At 41.0% G+C, this 23,123-nt stretch overlaps 1 protein-coding gene and 1 long non-coding RNA gene across 4 annotated transcripts in view; one reads left to right on the forward strand and one right to left on the reverse strand.

Annotated features, from left to right (window-relative positions):
- The window catches only part of LOC103456933 (vasoactive intestinal polypeptide receptor 2-like), a 28,636-nt gene extending 11,179 nt beyond the window's left edge, over positions 1-17,457 (forward strand). For all 3 annotated transcript variants that reach the window (XM_081601393.1, XM_081601395.1, XM_081601394.1), the window contains exons 5-13: positions 7,330-7,427; positions 8,926-9,064; positions 10,181-10,331; positions 12,492-12,552; positions 12,634-12,703; positions 12,906-12,997; positions 15,117-15,255; positions 15,665-15,706; positions 15,813-17,457. In XM_081601393.1, the coding sequence (XP_081457519.1) occupies positions 7,330-7,427; positions 8,926-9,064; positions 10,181-10,331; positions 12,492-12,552; positions 12,634-12,703; positions 12,906-12,997; positions 15,117-15,255; positions 15,665-15,706; positions 15,813-15,974 (954 nt within the window). In that variant the 3' untranslated portion in view covers positions 15,975-17,457. The remainder of the gene's footprint in view (positions 1-7,329; positions 7,428-8,925; positions 9,065-10,180; positions 10,332-12,491; positions 12,553-12,633; positions 12,704-12,905; positions 12,998-15,116; positions 15,256-15,664; positions 15,707-15,812) is intronic.
- Positions 17,458-19,273: 1,816 nt separating this feature from the next.
- Positions 19,274-21,376, reverse strand: LOC103456729 (uncharacterized). The gene is made up of 4 exons (XR_014085362.1): positions 21,205-21,376; positions 19,982-20,108; positions 19,853-19,911; positions 19,274-19,765 (listed from the first exon to the last, which is right to left on the reverse strand). It is a non-coding gene; the product is annotated as an uncharacterized LOC103456729 (long non-coding RNA).
- Between the last annotated feature and the right edge of the window lie 1,747 nt (positions 21,377-23,123).

Genomic DNA, 23,123 nt, shown 5'->3' on the forward strand with positions numbered 1-23,123 from the left:
GAAACCTCAGTGGCGAGTACTCACTGGAAGATTGTTTTACAGATTTTAGTTATTCGGCATGTTTTCCTTTCTGAAACACCAGACTGAAGTCAGCTTCAGTGATATTAAAGTTTTTCTGACTTTCCAAAGTTTTGCTCTGAACTGCAGCTGCTATTTGTCTGTCAGTCCAGAGGAAAGTGGAAAAGTGCCAGATCTGATAAAACTGTCTCCAGATGATAAACAGTGCGTAAAACTCACATTTTAAGAAACATGACATGGGATTTGGTTTTCAGCTAACAGCTCTTTCAGAGTAAAACTCCTACTTTCTGCCAAACTGTGGGGAATTCATCATGTTGTTTTATATATTCAGCTAAATTAACTTATTTCTGTAGCACGTTGCTGGTAAAAAAAACCCTAGAGTCCAAAACAAGTCACCAGTGCTCCTGTAAGTTAGCATGCTAACCATGCTACCATGCTAAGTAGCATAATGGGGTGAATTTGGGTTTGTTGGATCTCAGATCCACCCAAGTTGAGTTTGTTTGTAGTTGGAAGGTAAAAATAAAAGCAGGGGGGTTAGCTCATCGCTATGCTAACAACTGTTAGCAATACAAGCTAATAGTGAAATTCTCTCCCTGTGGTGCGTTCAAATACTAAACATGTTTACAGATATATATTTCTGCAGCACTGTGGGTTTACTGAGAGCAGTAAATGGTTTATCCTGCTACATTTGTTGTGTTTCAGGTGAATGGCGGCCATATTGGACAGTTTTTTTTTCCTTTCAAAGTTTTTTTTTGCCATTTAAACTTTCCTTTGTCCAAAGTTATCTCATACCTTCCTATGTTTGACTGATTCATAGATCCAAGTCAAGAGGATTAATAAACTAAAAATTAAGCATTTTATGAAATATTTATGGTTGTTATTGAAAAACCAGCTGAATTTAATTTTTCAGTCTTGAAGTGAAAAACATTCAAACCACAGTTTTGCTCTTTTGTGAGCTTCAACCAAGGAGCTGAAAAATCCCGTCCTGTTCCAGAGGGGAAACGGTTACAGATCAGAGGCGGTAAATTTGCTCTAATAGGAGGAAAACTGCATTAAATCTCTAGTTTGACCCACTTTTGAAAAGCTGCTGCAGGTAGCAAACAAACCACAGACCCAGTTTTAACCTGCAGGATTTCTAGAGTTGTTTCAGGTTCTGTCTTCAGTGGCACATTTTTACTGATAAATCAGAGTTTTCCTGTGAATTGGGCTGCAAGGACTGAAACACAAACAGGATCTACGTGACCTTTCACTCGATGGTGACTGACTTTAATGTTCTTCCTGGACTAATCTTTGTTGGTTTGGTTTGTTTTTTACAGGATGTTAGTTTGAAGCTGCCAGATGCTACCTGTTGATTCCTGATGGTTGAACTTGTGTTGCTCGGTGGTTTCAGTCTCTTTACTTCAACCTGGATCAGCAGATTCAGGGTTTGCAAACCCATAACTGCCATCATCTTTGGTTGTTTGAGTTGGTTTTGTTCATTTCTGTGTTACTTCTCTTTGATTTGATGAGCCGTGTTTCTGTTTTTGCTGGACGTCAGAAGTGAAGGACTGGAGTAAGAACTGAAAATGTTTTCCAAGTTATTTTTGTCAGTTTATTCGTGGATTTTTCTTGTTCGAGTCGAGCTGATTTGTCTGAACGTAACACACCTGGTTGGAGCTCATAGACGGCGCTAGCTAGCCTAGAAACCGACCCGAACCTCCTCCCTCCTGACCTATTGATCAAATTACTGACTTTCCTTGAATTCACACCTCATGATTTATGTCACTGTGTCTAAACGGTCCTTCCATTTACACCGAAGCAGCATTAAAAACATACAAAATACCAGATGCTGACCTGTTTTTATCATACATGCTATTGCTACCAGATTGTCTCCATGGTTATTAATAGTTAGCCGCGTACCTTCTCCATAATGCAGTGTTTGATGTCTTTCTAATCATACTTATAAAACATGAACGTTAATCTTCTTGTAAAAAGTGTTTGCTGTAGATCCGTGTTCACACAGACGGCTGACAGTCGTTGTGGTCGTCAGCTGCCGTCATCGCTGCCGTCTGTTTCCTCAGTAAAACTTATACAATAAAATGACAAGTGTGGTTTCTGTCCTTGTCTGTTTGTGCCGCTGACCGTGCAACACCATAAAGCCATTTATAGCGTGAAACCAACTAAATAAGAGAGATATCAGGCTATCAGATGTTTTGACAGGCTTTAAGGAGCGAATTGATCCGTCAAGGCCGAGTACAGAGCAGCGCAACGTCACGGTTGATGGCAGTACAAGCTTCACTACTCTAGATTGATGTGGTAGATTGTTGTGGTGAGACTTTGGTGACTTGCTGGAGTGTCAGGATGCAGAGGTCAGAGGTCATGAGGGCTCAGGATTCCTTTGATTGCTCTGGTTGGATTTCAGGTTATTAGTCAGGTAGTTTGTGGCGAGACGCTGGCTTTACCTCCCAGTTGAGGGGTTCAGTTCGCGGTCGAGGCGCTCTGTTCTCTAATCCCACCTCGTCTGCCTTCGTCTCGGTCCGTTTGGGTTGGTTTGGATCCGTTTCTGCCTGCTGACCTGACGCAGGTCCTGCAGCTTCCTGCCTCCGCCCGATTCTGGAGGATTATCAGCAGAGTGACGCTGCTGCAGGTTCATCCTGCGTGTTTCAGGTCCGTTCTTCACCTTTTCTCCGTGTCGTCTGCGGTTCCGGCCGCAGCCTGAGTGAACCCCGTTTTTAACCCGGAGGCCTCCAGTCCGATGCCATGCAGCTCAACTCTGACCTTCCAGTTATTACTTACTGCATTCCAGGATTCTGTTGCTTTATAGCTTTGAACAAGCGGTTTAAGCAGAAAGCCGAAATCTTTATTGTCTCCATGCAAACACACATCCTGGCTTTAGTTTTTAAACGTGATTAAAAGGTTTTTATTGCTGTTTCTTATCTTCTACACATCTGAGTTTTCAGAAAGCTGTGCAGAAACAAATGTCTGGAAACGTCAGAGAACTGAAGCAGAATGGAGCCTCAGCTGCGATTCCTTCACCAGCTAATGTCCAAAAAACACAGTTTTGATGTTTCCTTTAAAAGAGAAACAAATAAAATCACACATGAATAAGTTTGTTTACACGATAAATCATTAAAAACATGCAACTCCATCATCCTAAAACCACTTCCTGTCGTCTTCCTCTTCGTTTCTGCCAGTAGTAACCTCTGGTTGTTGATCACATGATGCAAAAAACGTGTTTCAATTGCAGTTTTGCAAAATACTTTCATTCTGATACGGCTGGGAAAAAAACACTTCTTCCTAAAGCAAAAACCTTTTAGCAAAAAAACGTGAGTTTTTTCTAAATTGCTGTGTTTCCATGAAGTGAATTTATTTTTGTATTTCCAATTTATTCAGTTTTCATGGTGAATGGAAAAGCAGCTAATGACAGAAAGCAACCACTGATGTTTCTGGAAGCTTTTAGGTTTCATGATTCGAATAAGAAAAGTCATCGGCCATCTTTAAATCTTAAGACCTTTAAAAACTAGATTTTGATTTTCTTCATGTTTGACATATTTCCTGGTTTCTTATTTCAACTTGTAATAATTTTATTTGTTTTAAATAAAAAATATTGATTTATTTTAATCATCCTTTTTGCTCAGCATTTCTGCTGTTTTTATCACTACGTTTAGTTTGGCTTCAGCCATTAGAGAAACAAAAATCCCAGCTGATCAGCAGCATTAAAAACCAGAAAACGAATCAGTCTGAGGATATTCTGAGCTGTAGAAATGCTCTGAAGCGTACCGGCCGGTCGGCCTGCAGTTAGCGGTTCTTGATGTGACGGCTGGACTCTGTAGGACCTCGGACCGAGCCCTGCGGTGTCACGCTCCCAGTCAGCAGGTCCGTTAAGTCCTGTCAGTCCGAGCTGCGGTCAGCGTGGGTCAGATTTGTCCCTGCACATCTTTCAGCACCACGTCTCCTGAAACCAGCGTAACTCCGTCTCGGCTGCTGATCCTCATTCTGCATGTAAAACAGGAACTGAACCTTCAGGAGACGCAGAGGAAGGACGTTAAGGGAAAGCAGGAGAAATCGGCACAGGAAAGATAATCCTGTAAATTATTTCTGTGAAACTTTAATTTTAAAGTGTTTGAGATGAAAGTTTTGCTCAGACCCAGCAGCTCTTCACGTCTCCCAGTTTGATCGTTTCTGCCTGTTTGGGTTTGATTATGTGCAGCAAACACAGAGACGCTGGAGGAAGTAAAGCCATAAAGCTGTTAGAGACGCTTCACGCTTTAGCACTCTGCAGGATTTATCGTCTGGATCGCAGAACTCTGGTCCAAACCTTTGAGGTCATCTCAGACGCGCTCCGACTCGCCTGCGCTGTTTGCTGTGTGAGTTTACACTCCGGGGCCGCGAACGTAAACGACAGAGGCTCGATCCTCAGAGCCGCAGCCTGCAGGGACGTCTGCTGCTTTCAGCAGAAAACTAACAAAACAGTTAAAGCTTTTCTCAAGTCCTGCTGCACAATTAATGTTTTCAAACACAAATCTGTAGTGGTTACATGAACCAGAGTAAATTCTAACTTTTCTGTCAAAAAAGCTTCCAAAGTGGTGAAAAGTCGAACCAAACTGCAGCTGTGAAAAGCTTTTCCTGTGTTTTATTTAGGTTTTCCTCACAGCGGTTTCCCTCTGAAACAGATCTAAATGAAAATGTGGCAGGAAACCCAAAAGACTTGAAACGTTTTAAAAGACATTTATTTATCTGGACTCTGACCAAATTGGTACCAACTTTGGAATGAATTTGAGAAAAGCTGCAAAAAAAATTCCCAAAAATATTTTATTGCCAAGTTTTCTGTTATTTAGCAAATAACAATAATTTTAGTTATTTTAACGAAACTAAAACAAGAAAAGTTTGGTCTGATTTAACTTCAGACAGTACAAGAAAAATGTTTGTCTCTTATCACTTATTGGCTCAAATAAAAAAACAGTACTTAATTGATTCACATTTTTTTATTTGTATTATTTCTGGTATTTTCCTTTCAATTTTATTGTCGTTTAACTTAATTTTATGTCATTTGTCTTCTTCAGTCAGCTGAGGTTGGTATAAATTGTAAATCAATGAACTTTGACTTTTCACTCCGTTCATGTAAATATCTGGTTTCAACTGTAAACAGCAATTAAGCCGAGCGAAGCGTGAAGGCGATGTGGCTGTCAGAAAGCAAAATACTTTTTGATTTGAGAATATTTCAGCTGAAATGAGATGAATGGCTGAGACAAAAAGCAGAGAAGAGCTGTGAGTTTCCAAATAAGGAAATATTTAAGGAAAACGAGGAATGTCGCTGTAAATATCCAACACGCTTCGCCTGGATCTCCTACTGGAATCTGTCGTCACGGGAACCAGTTCAGACTCGACCAGTTCAGACTCGACCAGTTCAGACTATACCAGATCAGACTCGACCAGTTCAGACTATACCAGATCAGACTCGACCAGTTCAGACTCGACCAGTTCAGACTCAACCAGTTCAGACTCTACCAGTTCAGACTCAACCAGATCAGACTCGACCAGTTCAGACTCGACCAGTTCAGACTCAACCAGTTCAGACTCTACCAGTTCAGACTCGACCAGTTCAGACTCGACCAGTTCAGACTCAACCAGTTCAGACTCTACCAGTTCAGACTCGACCAGTTCAAAGTCGACCAGTTCAAAGTCGACCAGTTCAGACTCAACCAGTTCAGACTCAACCAGTTCAGACTCAACCAGTTCAGACTCTACCAGTTCAGACTCGACCAGTTCAAAGTCGACCAGTTCAAAGTCGACCAGTTCAGACTCAACCAGTTCAGACTCTACCAGTTCAGACTCTACCAGTTCAGACTATACCAGATCAGACTCGACCAGTTCAAACTCTACCAGTTCAGACTCTAACAGTTCTGCTCTGCGCCGTGTTCAGGGTTTCAGAGACAGACATGCATGCAGCTATTTTTACTCGTGCTGCTATATATTGAGTGTTTTGGTGGTTGTGCGTGTGTGTGTGCGTGTGTGCGTGTGTGCGTGTGTGTGTGTGTGTGTGTGTGTGGAGTTAATTGTGCGATGGCGTGTGAGCCGTGGGGAATGTTGTTTACAGCTGACCAGAGAGCGACGAACGCCAGGCGCAGAAGATGCTGAGACGGAGCAGACCCCGCTCTTATTCTGAAAGAGCCTCCTCCCGTTGCAGAAAGAAGAGACTCACTTCAGTTCACTGGAGAGTTAAAACTCTTCATGTAAAGAGTTTAAATGCATCTGGAAGAGGTTTTCACCTCAGCCAGGGGGAAAACACAGCATGACGGAACCTCCACTGTACTTAACACTGAGTGACAGGAGAGGTGCATCTTTGTTTCACAGCCAGGGTTAAGTAGTAACTAGTTACATTCACTTGAGTAACTTTTTTGAAAAATGTACTTTCAGGAGTATTTTTACCATGCTGCTCTTGTTACTTCAGTCATTTTATTATGAAGTATTTCTTCTCTTACTTGAGTAAATTTTCTGTATTTTCTTCCCTCTGAATGAAAAACAAACATGTTTTAACCAGAAACTCACCAGACAGACACAGACCTGCAGTTTCTGTTAAAGTTTCATAAGTTTTTTATTGAAAAAAAACAGATTCGGAAACATTTTCCTTTATTTTTTTGTTACTTATATGAATTAATGTCATTTCGGTTCTTAAAATACCAAAATTTCCACTTAATTTAAAATTTTTCTCCATCTGATGATGTAATTTTTAAATATTAACTGATTGATAATTTGATCAGTTACGCAGTACTTGAATAGACCAAATACTTTGTTACTCTTGAGTAACTTCTTTACTTTTACTCTAGTCGTAGTTGAAGTAGTTCTACTCTCACCTCAGTATATTTTTAGCTACCTCTGCTGATTTAAATGAGTAATTCTGTTTCCAAATCATCATGTTGTCTTACATGTTCTATCGTCTTTCCTGTCTTGAGGAGGGAAACGTTCCTCTGCTTCACATCTCGTTTAAAACAAGAGAACGTTTGTGTTTTTTAAGCTGCTTCAGTAAAAACGTTGCATTGTTCAGCGCTTTGTGAAACCTCCTTATTCTTCTTCAGTCTTCACAAATATTTGGTTGAATTTGTGTCTTTTCTCATAAACATTTTTGCACTCAGATGAGATTTATTTGAACAGAAGAATCTGTTTTTTATAAACAGCGGCGCTGGCCTCGGTTTGCGTCTCGTAATCCATTTTCACTTGTGTTTATGAAAGATAATGCGGTTCAACGGAGGCCAGCCCAGCTGCGCCTCGTGTTTTATGAGCGGCTTTGATGAACGGCCTCATTGTTCCTCATCCAGTGATGTCTGTGTGCAGCTGGTCTTCTACAGAGTGGTCCACATCCTGTCCACTCTGGGTCACAGCCTGTCGCTCGGCGCTCTGATCACCAGCACCGCCATCATCTGCTCCTTCAGGTACAGCGCTGCCAAAGCATCACATCTCCTGTTTACATTCAACACTCTGAGTCTGCAGCTCATAAAAACTCAAATAAAAGCTGAAATGGGATATTTTGGACCAGCAGCCTGTTGAAAGCTGCAGAAGAAGAAGAAAATTTTTCTTCTTCTTCTGCTCAGTGCCAGTTTAATCTGATTGTTTTGTTGGATAACCTGATGAACGTTTTCGGGATGAGAAGGTCTGGACCAGAATCGGGTCGTCTGCCTTCCAGCAGATGTTCCATCACGACCTGCTGTTCATTCAGTTTTATGTGGCTGCAAAGATGAGAAAATAATCTTTTCTAATAACATTAATGAAGAAATGCTGGACATTTTCATCTTACCAAGTATTTTGGTCGAGTTCAGGGTGTCCAAAGTGTGGCCAGGGGGCCATTTGTGGCCCCTCACTGACTGTGTGTGGCCCTGACTTCTTCAGTTTAAGAATAATACAAATTTGATAAATGGAGACTTTCTATTTCTAATTAGGGCAAAACGATGACAGATAAGTCAGATTTTCCCCGTGATTTTCACTCCAAACCAAACTTTGCTTTGCTGCTTTCAAATGCTTTTAATTAATTTGGCAAAATGCAGCAAGCATTTTCAAAGAAAGTGTGACTGAAATCCTGATTTCATTGATCAGAAGTGACTAAAATTGTTCTTTTTCCCAATTAATACCTAGAAAATCTGGAAAATTACTTCTAATAACGCAGATCTACAGAAACTTGATAAGTTTTGGATCTAGAATAATTGACACATTCCTAAATCTGACTACTTTGTTTAATAAAAATATTACGAGCTTAGCTCATTATAAATAGGTTAAAATGAACTTTTTGGCCCTCCTGTTCTTTTAACTGGATGATTTTTATGTGTTTAAATCATTTTCTGCCCATAAATGCAGATTTTGTAAGAATCTACACACATCTGGATGTTTAATTTGTCTTCACCAGAGATGCTGTTTTGACTCATGCAGCGTTTTTATGCAGCAAAAACATGAAGTTTATGTTTTCACTTTTCCGTTTGTCCAAGCATGAAAATATTTTTGGAATTTGAAACATTTCTGGGAAAATCCTCTAAAAACAGAGGGTTTATAAATCATGTTAGGTCGCTGCACAGTTTATTAAATCTGCATTTATCTTCTTAAGAGGTTTTATTTATAGTGTAGACATTTATGACGACGCGTCCAGCATGTGGGAGTCTCAGCGTTTACTCCCAGAACGGTTTCTCTGTGAAGAAACTCAGGAACATGGAGATAAGATGAACCAATTAACAGCAGAAGTTCTAAACTGGGATCCTTCGTTTCCCAGTGAGTCGAAGCAGCTCGCCGTGTTGGTGTGTGTGACTCGGTTAGGAGGAACTTCAGCTGCTGTTTGGACAACATGTCACCCACCGGGTCGACTCTCCCTTTAAACACTCCTCCTGACACTCCGTGTGTGTGCGTGTGTGTGTGTGTGTGTGTGTGTGTGTGTGTGTGTGTGGGCAGGAGGCTCCACTGCATGAGGAACTACATCCATCTGAACCTGTTTGTGTCCTTCATGCTGCGAGCCGTGGCCGTGCTGACCAAAGACACTCTGCTCTTCTCAGAGGACCAGAGCACCGACTGCAGCACACAGCCGTCTCTGGTGACTCCACACACGGAAAACACACAGAAAACAGATAGAAAACACACAGAAAACAGATGGAAAGCAGACAGAAAACAGATGGAAAACACAGAAAAAATAAAACACAGAGAAAACACAGAAAACAGATGGAAAACACACAGAAAACAGATGGATAACACACAGAAAACAGATGGATAACACACAGAACAGATGGATAACACACAGAACAGATGGAAAACACAAAACACTAAACTCACAGAAAACATATAGAAAACACTCTTGGGTCTCATTTACCCCGGTATGTTAGAAGAAGTTCTCATTTTGATCTCAGAGTTTTTGACTCTAAAAGTCTCGATTCAGTTCTTTAAACTTTGTTTACTCCTTCAAACTGTTCTTCAGTTTTCTGGAAATTTTTCTGAAGTTTATCTTTGGACTTTGGCTTCTTTTTATCGACTTTCTGCCCAGTTTTTGCTCTTCACTAGAAGACAATTATGAATCTGTTTTCATCTAGCAAAAATGTTATTAGAAATATTTACTATTTGTATCTCATTTAAGTCAGGATCGAAGCAGAGAAACTAATAAATGTGACTCTTCTCATGCCGCCATTTTGTTCCTGTGCTTTACTCTTTATTTGACACATTAGCACCAAGTGCTTCATCGTTGTCTATTGAGTATTTGGTAAAAGTAAGTTTTTTTGGCTCAACATACTGACTGTTACCTAATATCCTTCGAGGTATCTTTACGAGGAGTTTACATGTAGCGTTCAGCAAAATATGCCTCATTGTTAATCTGCAGCAGATTTTCACACATTTAGCTAAGATTGTGTTGCAAAGGGAACATAAATGATGCCTGTTGGACAAGTTTGATGTGTTTATCGGGTGTTTTCTGTTCAGCTGCTCCAACATGGAGGATGGGCTTGTGTCTTTTTGGTTTAGCTTAAAGTCTTTTAGCTTAGCTTAGCATAAACAGCGTAGGTGTTGGCGGAAGTGAGAGCGTTGCTGTGCTTAATGGTTTAACAGTGTTTATGATTGAACAAAGCAGATAATTTGCATTGAAGGTAAAAAACTAAAAATAATAAAGCAGGTAAATGTTTTTCAGTTTTTCACCTCCGTATTCGTGTCCTGGTTTCTGTTCCAGGTGGGCTGTAAGGCCAGCCTGGTTTTCTTCAACTACTTCGTCATGGCGAACTTCTTCTGGCTGCTGGTGGAGGGTCTGTACCTGCACATGCTGCTGCTGGTCATCTGGACCTACTGCGGCCACCTCTCCGTCTACATGCTGATTGGCTGGGGTGAGCTGGACGTACGTCCGTCCGTCCCAGTGGACCGCACCGGCTGAACGATCAGCTCCATGTAGTCCAGGGTGGTCAGAGAAGATCTACCCTGCAAAAACACAAAGTCTAGCCAAGTATTTTAGTCTAGTTTATGTTGGAAACATCTCAGTACACTTTAAAAAAGACACAACTAACTTAAAAGTGAGAAATAGGAGCTTTTTAAAAAACTAAATAGGTTCTCTGATGCAAATTTTAGGAGTTTTACTTTAAACATATATTTTGAACCCGACTGTAAGTTCCTCTCAAAAGTTGTATTTATTTATTGGAGTTAAATAATTTCTGAATAAATTCCATCCATCCATTTTCTTGCACCCTTGTCCCTTAATGGGGTCGGGAGGGGTGCTGGTGCCTATCTCCAGCTGACGTTTCGGGCGAGAGGCGGGGTCACCCTGGACAGGTCGCCAGTCTGTCGCAGGGCAACACAGAGACACACAACCATGCACACACACACTCACAACTAGGGGCAATTTAGAGAGGCCAATTAACCTGACAGTCATGTTTTTGGACTGTGGGAGGAAACCGGAGTACCCAGAGAAAACCCACGCATGCACAGGGAGAACATGCAAACTCCATGCAGAAAGACCCCAGGCCGGGAATCGAACCCAGAACCTTCTTGCTGCAAGGCAACAGCTCTACCAACTGCGCCACTGTGCAGCCCTGAATAAATTCCATCTTCTGGAATTTCTGGTTTAAGGGAGGAAATCATTCTGATCGGCCCTGAAGCGTCTCTGTGTCGTGTTTGACTTTACGTCTGGATGTAAAGTTATAAACCTGAAGGTTTTCTCTCCTCGGTGATGAACTGCTGGACCAGCAGCTCAGGGATCCTCGGCTGATTTCCAACTATTTCTGTTCAAACTCTTGGCTTTCTGCCATTCCTCCACAAACGATGACGTTTTTATTTCGTGGTTCTGTCGAAATGTTTACATTCCTCTCATCGTGAACTTTCTGTTTCCTGAAGAGCTGCACTGCAAACACACAAAAACCTGCCAAGGATTTTTTTAAATTTAGTTTATGGTGGGAATATCTTAGTACGCTTAAAAAGACAAAACTAACTTACACGTAACCTTTCAGCAAGTTATAAGAGCTGGTTTTATGTCAATAATTAAAAAAATAGAACTAGTTAAACTGGCAGATTATTTCACTAATGATGAGATATTTTTCTCATGTTGTTGTAATTTATTAGTGGAATTTTTACCTTTTCATCAATGTTAAGGAATTAGTGACTTAAGCTCTGATGTCTTGATGAAAAGTTACTTATAAGTTAGTTTTGTCTTATTTCAAATTTACTGAGATATTTGCAATAGACCAAAAATAATTTTCATGATTTTGTGTTTTTGCAGTGTGCTAGTCTATAATTTTTGTTCTAATCTCCTGGGTCAGCTCTCTCCTTTGCTTCCTGGGGTGAATACATCGCCAAACAGCCTTTAAATAGGCCGTCTTACGGCGGAGCCGCAGACGGTGCGTCATCCTGTAAACATTCCCATGCCTCCCGGTCCGTTTTGTTCCGGCTGCTCCGTTCTCCGTTCCTCCATCTATCAAAACGTCCCCAGCAGCCGATGCATCACCAGCCCTGTTAAACGCTGCGCTTCCTGAACGCACCACGGTGAGACGCTCTCCATCTGGCAGAACCTGAACAGAACCACTCTCTCTCTCTCTCCCCCTCCCTCTCTCTCTCTCTTTCTCTTTCCTTTTCTCTTTCTCTGTCTCTCTCTCTTCCCCTCTCTCTCTCTCCTTCTCTCTCTCTCTTCCCCTCTCTCTCCTTCTGTCTCTCTCCCTCCCTCTGTCTCTCTCTCTGTCTCTCTCTCTCTCTCCCCCACCCACCCTCCCTCTCTCTCCCTCCCTCTCTCTCTCTCTCTCTCTCTCCTTCTGTCTCTCTCTCTTCCCCTCTCTCTCCTTCTGTCTCTCTCCCTCCCTCTGTCTCTCTCTCTCTCTCCCCCACCCACCCTCCCTCTCGCTCTCTCCCTCTGTCTCCCTCCCTCCCTCTCTCCCTCTCTCTCCTTCTGTCTCTCTCTCTCTCCCCCTCTCTCTCTCTCTCCCTCTGTCTCTCTCTCTCCTCCCCCTCTCTCTCTCTCCCTCTCTCTCTCTCTCTCTCCCCCTCCCTCTCTCTCTCTCTCTCAGGGATCCCGTCTGTCTTCACCGTGGCCTGGATCGTCAGCCGGATCAACCTGGAGGACACCAGGTGGGTTTGGACGGCCATCACACCTGGTGAAATGAATTTGACTTCAGGGAAGATTTGAAAACGGTTTGTATTTGTTGTCAGGTGCTGGGAGATAAACGATAATCCTGTTCCTGACCGGCTGATCAACTGGCCCATCATGGCGTCCGTCATCGTGAGATTTATTTATTTATCTGTTTTAAAGGTTTTTAGACCTTTACCTGGTTGAAATGTGTTTTCTGTCAGCGCTCCTCCTGCACTGTTAAATGTCTGCTTTTGTTCTCTTAAAAACTGTATTTATTTATATTTTGCACTATAAAAAATTACTTATTTATGTAATAAAAGCTCCGTTTGTGTCTGCTCTGTTTCCCCTGAAGATAAACTTCCTGCTGTTCATCAGCATCATTCGGATCCTGGTGCAGAAACTACGCAGCTCACACATCGGAGGAAACGACCAATCACAGTACAGGTACTGTAAAAAATCATTTTTATCGTTAAACTCAGCTGGATTTCATTGTTCTGAGTTTGTCCTGTCAGTGTTGTAGTTCCTGCTGTAGTTCCTGTTGTAGTTCCTGCTGTAGTTCCTGCTGTAGTTCCTGCTGTAGTTCCTGCTGTAGTTCCTGTTGTAGTTCCTGTTGTAGTTCCTGCTGTAGTTCTTGCTGTAGTTCCTGTTGTAGTTCCTGTTGTAGTTCCTGCTGTAGTTCTTGCTGTAGTTCCTGTTGTAGTTCCTGTTGTAGTTCCTGTTGTAGTTCCTGTTGTAGTTCTTGCTGTAGTTTCTGCTGTAGTTCCTGTTGTAGTTCCTGTTGTAGTTCCTGCTGTAGTTCTTGCTGTAGTTCCTGTTGTAGTCCCTGTTGTAGTTCCTGTTGTAGTTCCTGTTGTAGTTCTTGCTGTAGTTTCTGCTGTAGTTCCTGTTGTAGTTCCTGTTGTAGTTCCTGCTGTAGTTCCTGCTGTAGTTCTTGCTGTAGTTCCTGTTGTAGTTCCTGTTGTAGTTCCTGCTGTAGTTCTTGCTGTAGTTTCTGCTGTAGTTCCTGTTGTAGTTCCTGTTGTAGTTCCTGCTGTAGTTCCTGTTGTAGTTCTTGTTGTAGTTCCTGCTGTAGTTTATGTTGTAGTTCCTGTTGTAGTTCTTGCTGTAGTTCCTGCTGTAGTTCTTGTTGTAGTTCTTGCTGTAGTTCTTGCTGTAGTTCTTGTTGTAGTTCTTGCTGTAGTTCCTGCTGTAGTTCTTGTTGTAGTTCTTGCTGTAGTTCCTGTTGTAGTTCCTGTTGTAGTTCTTGCTGTAGTTCCTGCTGTAGTTTTTGTTGTAGTTCCAGCTGTAGTTCTTGCTGTAGTTCTTGTTGTAGTTCTTGCTGTAGTTCCTGCTGTAGTTCTTGCTGTAGTTTCTGCTGTAGTTCTTGCTGTAGTTCCTGTTGTAGTCCCTGTTGTAGTTCCTGTTGTAGTTCCTGTTGTAGTTCTTGCTGTAGTTTCTGCTGTAGTTCCTGTTGTAGTTCCTGTTGTAGTTCCTGCTGTAGTTCCTGCTGTAGTTCTTGCTGTAGTTCCTGTTGTAGTTCCTGTTGTAGTTCCTGCTGTAGTTCTTGCTGTAGTTTCTGCTGTAGTTCCTGTTGTAGTTCCTGTTGTAGTTCCTGCTGTAGTTCCTGTTGTAGTTCTTGTTGTAGTTCCTGCTGTAGTTTATGTTGTAGTTCCTGTTGTAGTTCTTGCTGTAGTTCCTGCTGTAGTTCTTGTTGTAGTTCTTGCTGTAGTTCTTGCTGTAGTTCTTGTTGTAGTTCTTGCTGTAGTTCCTGCTGTAGTTCTTGTTGTAGTTCTTGCTGTAGTTCCTGTTGTAGTTCCTGTTGTAGTTCTTGCTGTAGTTCCTGCTGTAGTTTTTGTTGTAGTTCCAGCTGTAGTTCTTGCTGTAGTTCTTGTTGTAGTTCTTGCTGTAGTTCCTGCTGTAGTTCTTGTTGTAGTTCTTGCTGTAGTTCCTGTTGTAGTTCCTGTTGTAGTTCTTGCTGTAGTTCCTGCTGTAGTTTTTGTTGTAGTTCCAGCTGTAGTTTTTGTTGTAGTTCTTGCTGTAGTTCCAGCTGTAGTTCCTGCTGTAGTTCTTGTTGTAGTTCTTGCTGTAGTTCTTGCTGTAGTTCTTGTTGTAGTTCTTGCTGTAGTTCCTGCTGTAGTTTTTGTTGTAGTTCTTGCTGTAGTTCCTGTTGTAGTTCCTGTTGTAGTTCTTGCTGTAGTTCCAGCTGTAGTTTTTGTTGTAGTTCCAGCTGTAGTTTTTGTTGTAGTTCTTGCTGTAGTTCCAGCTGTAGTTCCTGCTGTAGTTCTTGTTGTAGTTCTTGCTGTAGTTCCTGCTGTAGTTTTTGTTGTAGTTCTTGCTGTAGTTCCAGCTGTAGTTTCTGTTGTAGTTCCTGCTGTAGTTCCTGCTGTAGTTCCTGCTGTAGTTCTTGTTGTAGTTCTTGCTGTAGTTCCTGCTGTAGTTTTTGTTGTAGTTCTTGCTGTAGTTCCAGCTGTAGTTTTTGTTGTAGTTCTTGCTGTAGTTCCAGCTGTAGTTCTTGCTGTAGTTCTTGTTGTAGTTCTTGCTGTAGTTCCTGCTGTAGTTTCCTTGTTTCTGACCTGCTGTCCAGGCGGTTGGCCAAGTCCACGCTGCTGCTGATCCCTCTGTTCGGAGTAAACTACGTAGTTTTCTTCTACCTGATGGAGCCGGACGATGAAACGCTGAAGCAGATCAAGATCTTCTTCGACCTCGGACTCGGCTCCTTCCAGGTCAGGAAACGTTTTCAGAACCTTTTAGAATCTAAATAACTGGAGCTGATTTGAACTCATTAACATTTTTTATTGTTAATTGTTTTTTTGTTTTAACAATTTATGAATTTCGTTTTAACTGTTGACTGTGTTCAGCTGGACATCAGGAGCAGAAAACAGACAGAAAATAAAATGTAACTAACTACGGGTGCACCGATTTGTCAGCCACCTGATTTATCGATGCAGATTTCCTTGATTTTAGGAGATCGGTGATCTGCCGATTTTTACACATGAAGCCGATCTTATCCATCTTGATCTAAGAATCAACCACTGTCCTCTTTTGCTGTTCAGTGATGAAGGTTTGACTGACAGACCGGGGCTTAAAACTTACGTCTGCAGGTTTATAATTGTGTTGTTCTGTGTGTTTCAGGGCCTCATCGTCGCCGTCCTCTACTGCTTCCTCAACAGCGAGGTGAGACTTCCTGACCATTTCTGTCTGTGGAAACGATTCAGTCAGCAATTCTCTCGTCTCGTCTTCCTCTTCCTCTTCCTCCTCCTCTACCTCCTCCTCTCTGCAGGTTCAGGCAGAGCTGCGTAGAACATGGAGGAGTTTATCGACGAAGCGCTGCGTGTTGCAGGACTACAGTCTCCGCCGCCTGTCAACAAACCACACCGGCACTCAGTTTCCCAGAAACACCCGGGCCCAGTCCATCCTGCAGACTGAGACCACCATGCTCTGACCAGAACCGGCTGGAAACTCAAACATTTAAACCAACAGCCGGGTTCTGCCACAGCGCCCCCAGCTGGGGAAGAAACCACATGTTAATCAGAGAGAAACAGATTGAAAGAAACTGACTGGAAGAAAAACCAAGAAAGTGCCAAACATGGAAACACCGGTTTGCATTGACCTTTAACCTCTGGAAGGTTTTTCCCACCTGGACACTTCAGCTCCCAGCAGATCCCTCCTCACTTAACGTCACTGTAAAAATGTTTGAAAATGAATGAATGTTTAGTTTCAACAGAATAAAATTACAGTAAAAATATAGAAGATTGTATAATTCCTCATGGAGAAGAAAAGCGAGATATAACTTGTATAAATTGTATCTATTCCTACACAAGTACAGAAACAGCTGCTCCTCTGAAACTTCATATCTGCAGAAGGAGCGATTATTAAACGTGAGAGAAGGCCGGAGGAGGAGCGAGGTTACTGGTCAACGGGTCGTTACGGAGGATGAAACCTGCCCCAGCAGCAGGCGGAGCGCACAGTCAGACTGATCTGAGCTCATATATCTATGTGAGGGAACAATAGTTTGATTCGTTTACCTTTAAATCTCACTAACTCTCACTCAGTCTGCTCTCGGCTCCTTCAGCTGCACAAAAATATGGAAATGGTGAAAATGCGCTGCACCTGGTGGAACAGAAACCACGCAATGCAAAACTCCACTAATGGGGGAAGGAAACACATCAGGCATGGTGGAGGATCTGTGGTGCTGTGGGCTTGTTTCTCCTTCCAGGTTGATTGTAATTCCTGTTTCTGAACAAACGTTTGACTTGTTTCCTTTTTTTAAACCACAGAATGAAACAAAACTTTACCTTTCAGGTTTAAATGCTGCAAATTGTCTCTGATTCCAGGATCTTAAATCATTTTATTTCAAATATTTTGATACATCCAGAATTTAAGAAATCCTCCTCCTAGTGGCCATTTTAGGTTTTACTGGTGAAAACAGCTCCCGTTATTGTTTAGCTTTTTATGCATTAAATCCAGTATAAACCAGCAGCGTTTTAAAAATTCAGGATGTAAAAATCATGTTTCAAAAAATGAATTTAATTTACTGGAAAACATGATAGAAAAATCCTCCAAACTGCAGCCGATATGAAGTTATTACCACATTTAAGCATCAGAGATTCATAGAACCTGCTTTGTTTATGGCGTCTGTTATGTTTGATTTATTTTTCATAAGTTTTATTTTAAATTGCTTCCTCTGAGTGTCTGAGGGGCCGATTACTACAGCCAGGTTTTATATTTTTATATAATTTTTCAAGCTTATGGCTCGTTTTTATTTAAATAAATGAAAATTATTTTCCTTCTTTGTAAAATGGACTCACTGTTTATAATATTTTTATCTGCATCATATTAAACATGGATGTATAAAAATATGGAAGCTTTTAGACACAATGTAAACATCTGGATTTTAAAAAAATAAAAACTTAATATAAAGTCTCTTTCTGTTTAACTGTTTTTCACTTTATGACGATTACTGAAGCTTTGTAAAATGTAATGTTTGAAAACAATCTGATTTCAGATTGAATATGATTAAATATGTTCTGAAATGATTTTTAATCTAAAATACTTCTGTTTGGCCATTTTAGCTCATTTTTTTTAGAGATTCTTTTTACACAGAGTTGATATTTCAGCTTATTTTTGAATTTTAATAATTATTAGACTTTCACATCAGACCAGTCACTGTATCCGTGGTGCTAACTGTTAGCATCAGGGCGCCTGCAGCTGCTGTGAAATTTTCCTCAGACTTAAAAGAATGAGTTATTGTACTTTTTATTATTTTCCCCATTTGCTGTTTACAAAATTGTGGGAAAAAATAAAAATGGTCTTTTGTGTTGTAGCTCTCATCTGTGTGAACCTGTGACTGGACGGTGTCCATCCTAAACCTGAATGTTGGTCCGTTTTGTTTATTACTGGACCTTTAACCCTGACGCAGTTATATGCTGTGTGTGTGTGTGTGTGTGTGTGTGTGTGTGTGTGTGTGTGTGTGTGTGTGTGTGTGTGTGTGTGTGTGTGTGTGTGTGTGTGTGTGTGTGTGTGTGTGTGTGTGGTTCCGGGAACTGACACCTCAGAGATTCTCCACTGGCATCTTCCGCGCTCTTCCTCAGCGTCACGCTGGACTCGGAGAGTTAAACAGTAAAATCTGGTCAAATGTTTGTCACACAGAGAAGAAATGAAGCAAATGTCGCTTCACGTCCTCTGGAATCAGCGACCTCCTCACACGGGTAGGCTAATTTGCTCCCCTGTCTTAATTATTTATTATAATTTGTTGACATATAAGTGTGTGTGTGTGTGTGTGTGTGTGTGTGTGTGTGTGTGTGTGTGTGTGTGTGTGTGTGTGTGTGTGTGTGTGTCGTTGTCCGCTCAGTTGGGCCTTCTGTGGATCAGATCCGCAGTTTCTGTGTGCATCGAGTTTTGTGCCCTATCAGTGCGGTTCGGTTCGGTTCGGTTTGCGGCTCTGTGTTCGTGTGGATCAGAGGCGGTGATATCGTGCCGGCGGCCCGGAGCAGCACTCAGTCAAAGAAAATGAAAGTTTTTCTGAACTCCTTTTCTTTCCTGTTCAGCTGTAATAACGACACATCCGGACTTTCTGCACCGCTGGGCAGCCGAAAGGTTTGATTTATGATTTGATGCTAAAAATCCTCCTGGGGTTTTTCTTTATTGACTTTGAACATGAAGAGTAAGAAAATCTGTTTAAACTTTATCAGGTTGGATGAAGTCTTGCTCCAGAAGTTTGGTTTAGCTCTGGACTTTGATTAGGCCATTCTGATGAGCTGAAGCTGTAACTTTGCAAAATGGGGGAACATTCAATAATTTTACAAACAGCATGTTTCTATTTAGAGTTCAAGGATGAAAACAATACAGACATTAAAAACAAGATAAGAATGAAAGCATAAAACATCTGTTTTATGAAGAAATACTTTATTTATTTTAACTGCTACTTAAAGTAAATAAAATCCTGAATCTTTAAAATGACTAAAGAATAATTTATCACTTTTATACAATACACTTCTTATGGCTCTTAATAGAGACATAAAAACTGGGTTAGTTTTGGTTTTCTGTGAACTGAACTGAGTTATGATATATTTTATGGTCACTGACTCATATTTGAGACAATGTTCATGTGATTTCCAACACATTTTCAGTTTGTAATGACCAATAATTAGATACTAATAACTAAATAAAACTTTATTTTTTGGTCAGTGCATTCAGACAGTTAAAAACAAACAACTTCATCAGGATTTCAGTGAGAAATTCAAACGCTTTTAGGCCAATCGCTGTTTTTCATACCAGCTTTGGCCACAAGATGTCAGTAAAGTCCTGGAATTTCACCTCTGTAATTTTTATATTTCTGTCGTTTGCATTGAAGATTCAGTGTAAAAATGTTCAAAATCATAATTATTGACAAAAATATATTTATTTAATTTTCAGCAGCACAATTTGTGTGAATATGTAAGCAACTTTATTTATATTTCATAAAGCATTTCACAGGAAATAATGCATTAAAACAGGTACAAAAATGAGACGAGTGGAAAAATACAATTATTTTAAGTGTTGAAAGCAAATGCAGCAATTTTATTAGTCAAATTAATATTTTATTTTTCATGTAGAAGAAAAATAAATATAAGAACCAATAGAGCTCATCTGTAAGCATCAGGTCTGAGGATGATTCATATTTTAAATGAAGCTTCATGTCCAGCAGTGGGTTCACATGTTCGCTTTAGTCCTTCATCGTAATATTTGCAATGACTGAAGAGAAAAAGAAGGAAAGTGAAAATCAGAGTTAATTTATAAATGCTGCATTGTTTCCTGTGTTTGCATTCGAAGAGCTCATACCTTGTTGGACCCAGGAGTTGTTGGGATGAACACATATGGGTCCTTTCTTTGTGTAGAATCTGGAGGTGTAAACAAGCTCGTTAATTATGGCGTGATTCTGCGTGTTGAAATGAATCAGAGTGAACTCACATCACGGCGTTCACACAGGGAAACCGGGCCGGCTGCTTATGGAAAACCGACCCGGCGACTTGACGGCTGAGGTTCTTCCTGGAGACGTGGAGGCAGCACGGCCGGTTCTTCCCGGTTGGATAGTGAGCTGCGAACGACAGAAAGGGGATTAGAGTTTAAACTGCAAAAACACAAAACATGAACAAGTATTTCTCTCTAGTTTCCAATGCAAATATCTCCCTACACTTGATATGGGACAAAAATTGCATAAAAATATCTTTTCATAAAGATACAGGAGCTTTTTAAGTCAATAATTCATTAATATTGACATAAAAAATGTAATCTTTCTGTCCTGCATGTTGTTGGGTTTTACTGGTTTCCATTACAAATGTGTGTAAAACTTGCCAATATTCCACTAATGTCCTAAAAACACAATTTCTCAATTGCAGTATTTCCATTAAATAAGAAACATAATTAAAATCAAACACGAGTTTATGTGATAAATCATTAGAAAACATGCAGCACCATCATAGAGTCTCTTTTTGATAACGCCTGGCAGTATTTTCATGTTTTCCAGAATAATAAGTAAATATGCTCCTACATGTAAAGTTACATAAATAAATAATCCAAGGTTTTCCCCAGATGTCAATAAAATGTTAAAAATAACATTTTATTGAAAAACTTGAGTTTTGTTTAAGTTGGCACCTTTTCATTAAGCAAAGTTTTTTCTGTAATTTCGATTACGAAGATATTCTGATGATTGTTCTATGGATATAAATTTGTTTTGTTTATCTGTTGTTTCTGTTTATCGTGTCGATATTTCTTTAAAAGGTTTTTAGATGCCTCGTCCAAGGCGATACGGGCCTGTATGGGTATCGGATCTTAAAATTTGTTTTAGTCGATGGAGTCACATGAGAACAGTTTGACTTCAACCGGTCCGAATTTTGTTTTGTGCAGAATGCATTACAATAATCGAAATGAAACAAAAGCATGAATTAATTTTTCCAGTTCAGGACAAGAGCAGATGCATCATTTAAAGGTTTCCAACAGGAGATTTGGCCAAAACACCAAAAATATCCTTTGCACAAACACAAAACCTGCAGTTAGTTTAGTCTTATTTCAAGTGCAGAAACCAAAAACCCTTGGTAATATTTTGTGTTTTTGCAGCGGTAAATAAACTGTTAATAAACTGAAGTGTCTGTAGCCGATGGATGAAATGCAGATGTGCGGTGAGGAGAATCTACCTGCAGAGGAGCGGCTGCATGGGCACGCAGCGAGCAGGAGGAGCAGCAGGAGCAGGATCTTCATTTTGATCATCAGCTGATCGGTCGGACTGACGGCAGCTGATCTCCGCTCTGGTTTTTATCGGTGCCATCAGCGGGGCCCCTGTGGCCCCGTGACGCTCATGCCTTCATGCTTCTGCAGGTGGTGTGATTGTTTCGTGGTCAGCGTTTCTCACCTCCGCCCCTCACATCAGCGGCTGTTCGCCCCTCCGACCACAAACTTCATCTCAGTGACATGTTTCTGAGAAACGGCTTCACACGTCGTCAGAAAACACGTCGCCTGTTTCGCTTTGTCATGGTGGCAACTTCACACAACAAAACAGGATTTCTGTTTCAATCTGACGGCTAATTCTAATAAACACAAAGGCTGAGGATAATCAACAGTTTGTTTTTCAAATTTGCACAAAAATGTCTCCTTTTAAATGGACTCATTTCTGCGACGCTTACGACAAACTTCCTTTAACTTCCAATCAGAGCGGAAACAGAAACCTTTAGAGTTTGTAACTCTTTATTTGAAGGGATCTGACATAAACATGACACAATGACTTATGAACATGAAGGAGGCTTTAAGAATATTTATGACTGTTGACATGAAATGCCATAAAGAAACTTTTAACGGATCTTTGCATTAAAATTCCCATTATTTACTGAATAATGCAAAGTTGACACCATCCATCCATCCATCCATTTTCTTGCACCCTTGTCCCTTAGTGGGGTCAGGAGGTGCTGGTGCCTCTTCAGCTAATGTTCCGGGCGAGAGGCGGGGTCACCCTGGGCAGGACAAACAACCATGCACACACACACTCACACCTAGGGACAATTTAGAGAGACCAATTAACCTGACAGTCATGTTTTTGGACTGTGGGAGGAAACCGGAGTATCTGGAGAAAACCCACCATGCACAGGGAGAACATGCAAACTCCATGCAGAAAGACCAGGGCCGGGAATCAAACCCAGAACCTTCTTGCTGCAAGGCAACAGCTCTACCAACTGCACCACTGTGCAGCCCGCAAAGTTGACACTTTTAATGTAACTTTTAGTGCATCTTTACATCAGAAGTGTCATTATTTACAAATGATGCTTCATGTCAGCAGTCGTAAACATTTATGAAACTCTGTCATCTCAGTCTGATGCATAAACACAGAGTTACAGAGTGTTGCTCTGTTTTAAATCAGATTTATGCTCTACAGTGAGGAAAACATTATAATTTGACATTTTCAGGATTTCCTGTTCTGACTGCACAGGAAGTCACACATGGATTTCCCACAGTCAGTCGCTGTAATGAGTTCACACCTTTTGTTCCAGAACAACACATCTAAATTTGTTCTGGTGGGGTTTTTTTTGTACTTTGACTAGACCATTTGAACACATTTGATCGCTAAAATCCTGGTTTTCTTCCAGGATTTTAAAAGCTCAGTGAAGGTTTTGTAACTGTCTGTAAATGTTAAACTCTACCAGTAGGTAAACAGCTGAAACGGTTTGCATCAACCACTCAGCTGTGGTCAGCTCAGGCCGCTTCCTTCTTAGGTAAAAACGATGTTGCAGAAACTAAAGTTTTGTGTTTCGTAACGTTCTGCGGTTTGGCGACTCGGATCCCCGTCACTGTTAGTGTTCACCTCCCTACACGTCTAAAAGAGCAGCACAACGTGAAGCAAAGTTCAGTTTTTATTTCCCACTTTGAGTTTCTGCTGCTTCTAAAAAGCCACCAAAGTGATTTTAAAATCATCCAGACATTTACAGGCAGTACGTTCATGGTTTTAGTATCTAGGAAACGACCTGTTTCAAAAAACTCTGCCACATTCAGAGGGCAATGAGATGTTGCCTGGCAACCCCAGCCAAGCCCAGCCCGTTACCTAGCAACCCCAGCACAGCCCAGGTTG

The sequence above is a fragment of the Poecilia reticulata genome, chromosome 20, assembly GCF_904066995.2.
Source record: "Poecilia reticulata chromosome 20, P_reticulata-male-v2, whole genome shotgun sequence".
Lineage (NCBI taxonomy): Eukaryota > Metazoa > Chordata > Actinopteri > Cyprinodontiformes > Poeciliidae > Poecilia > Poecilia reticulata.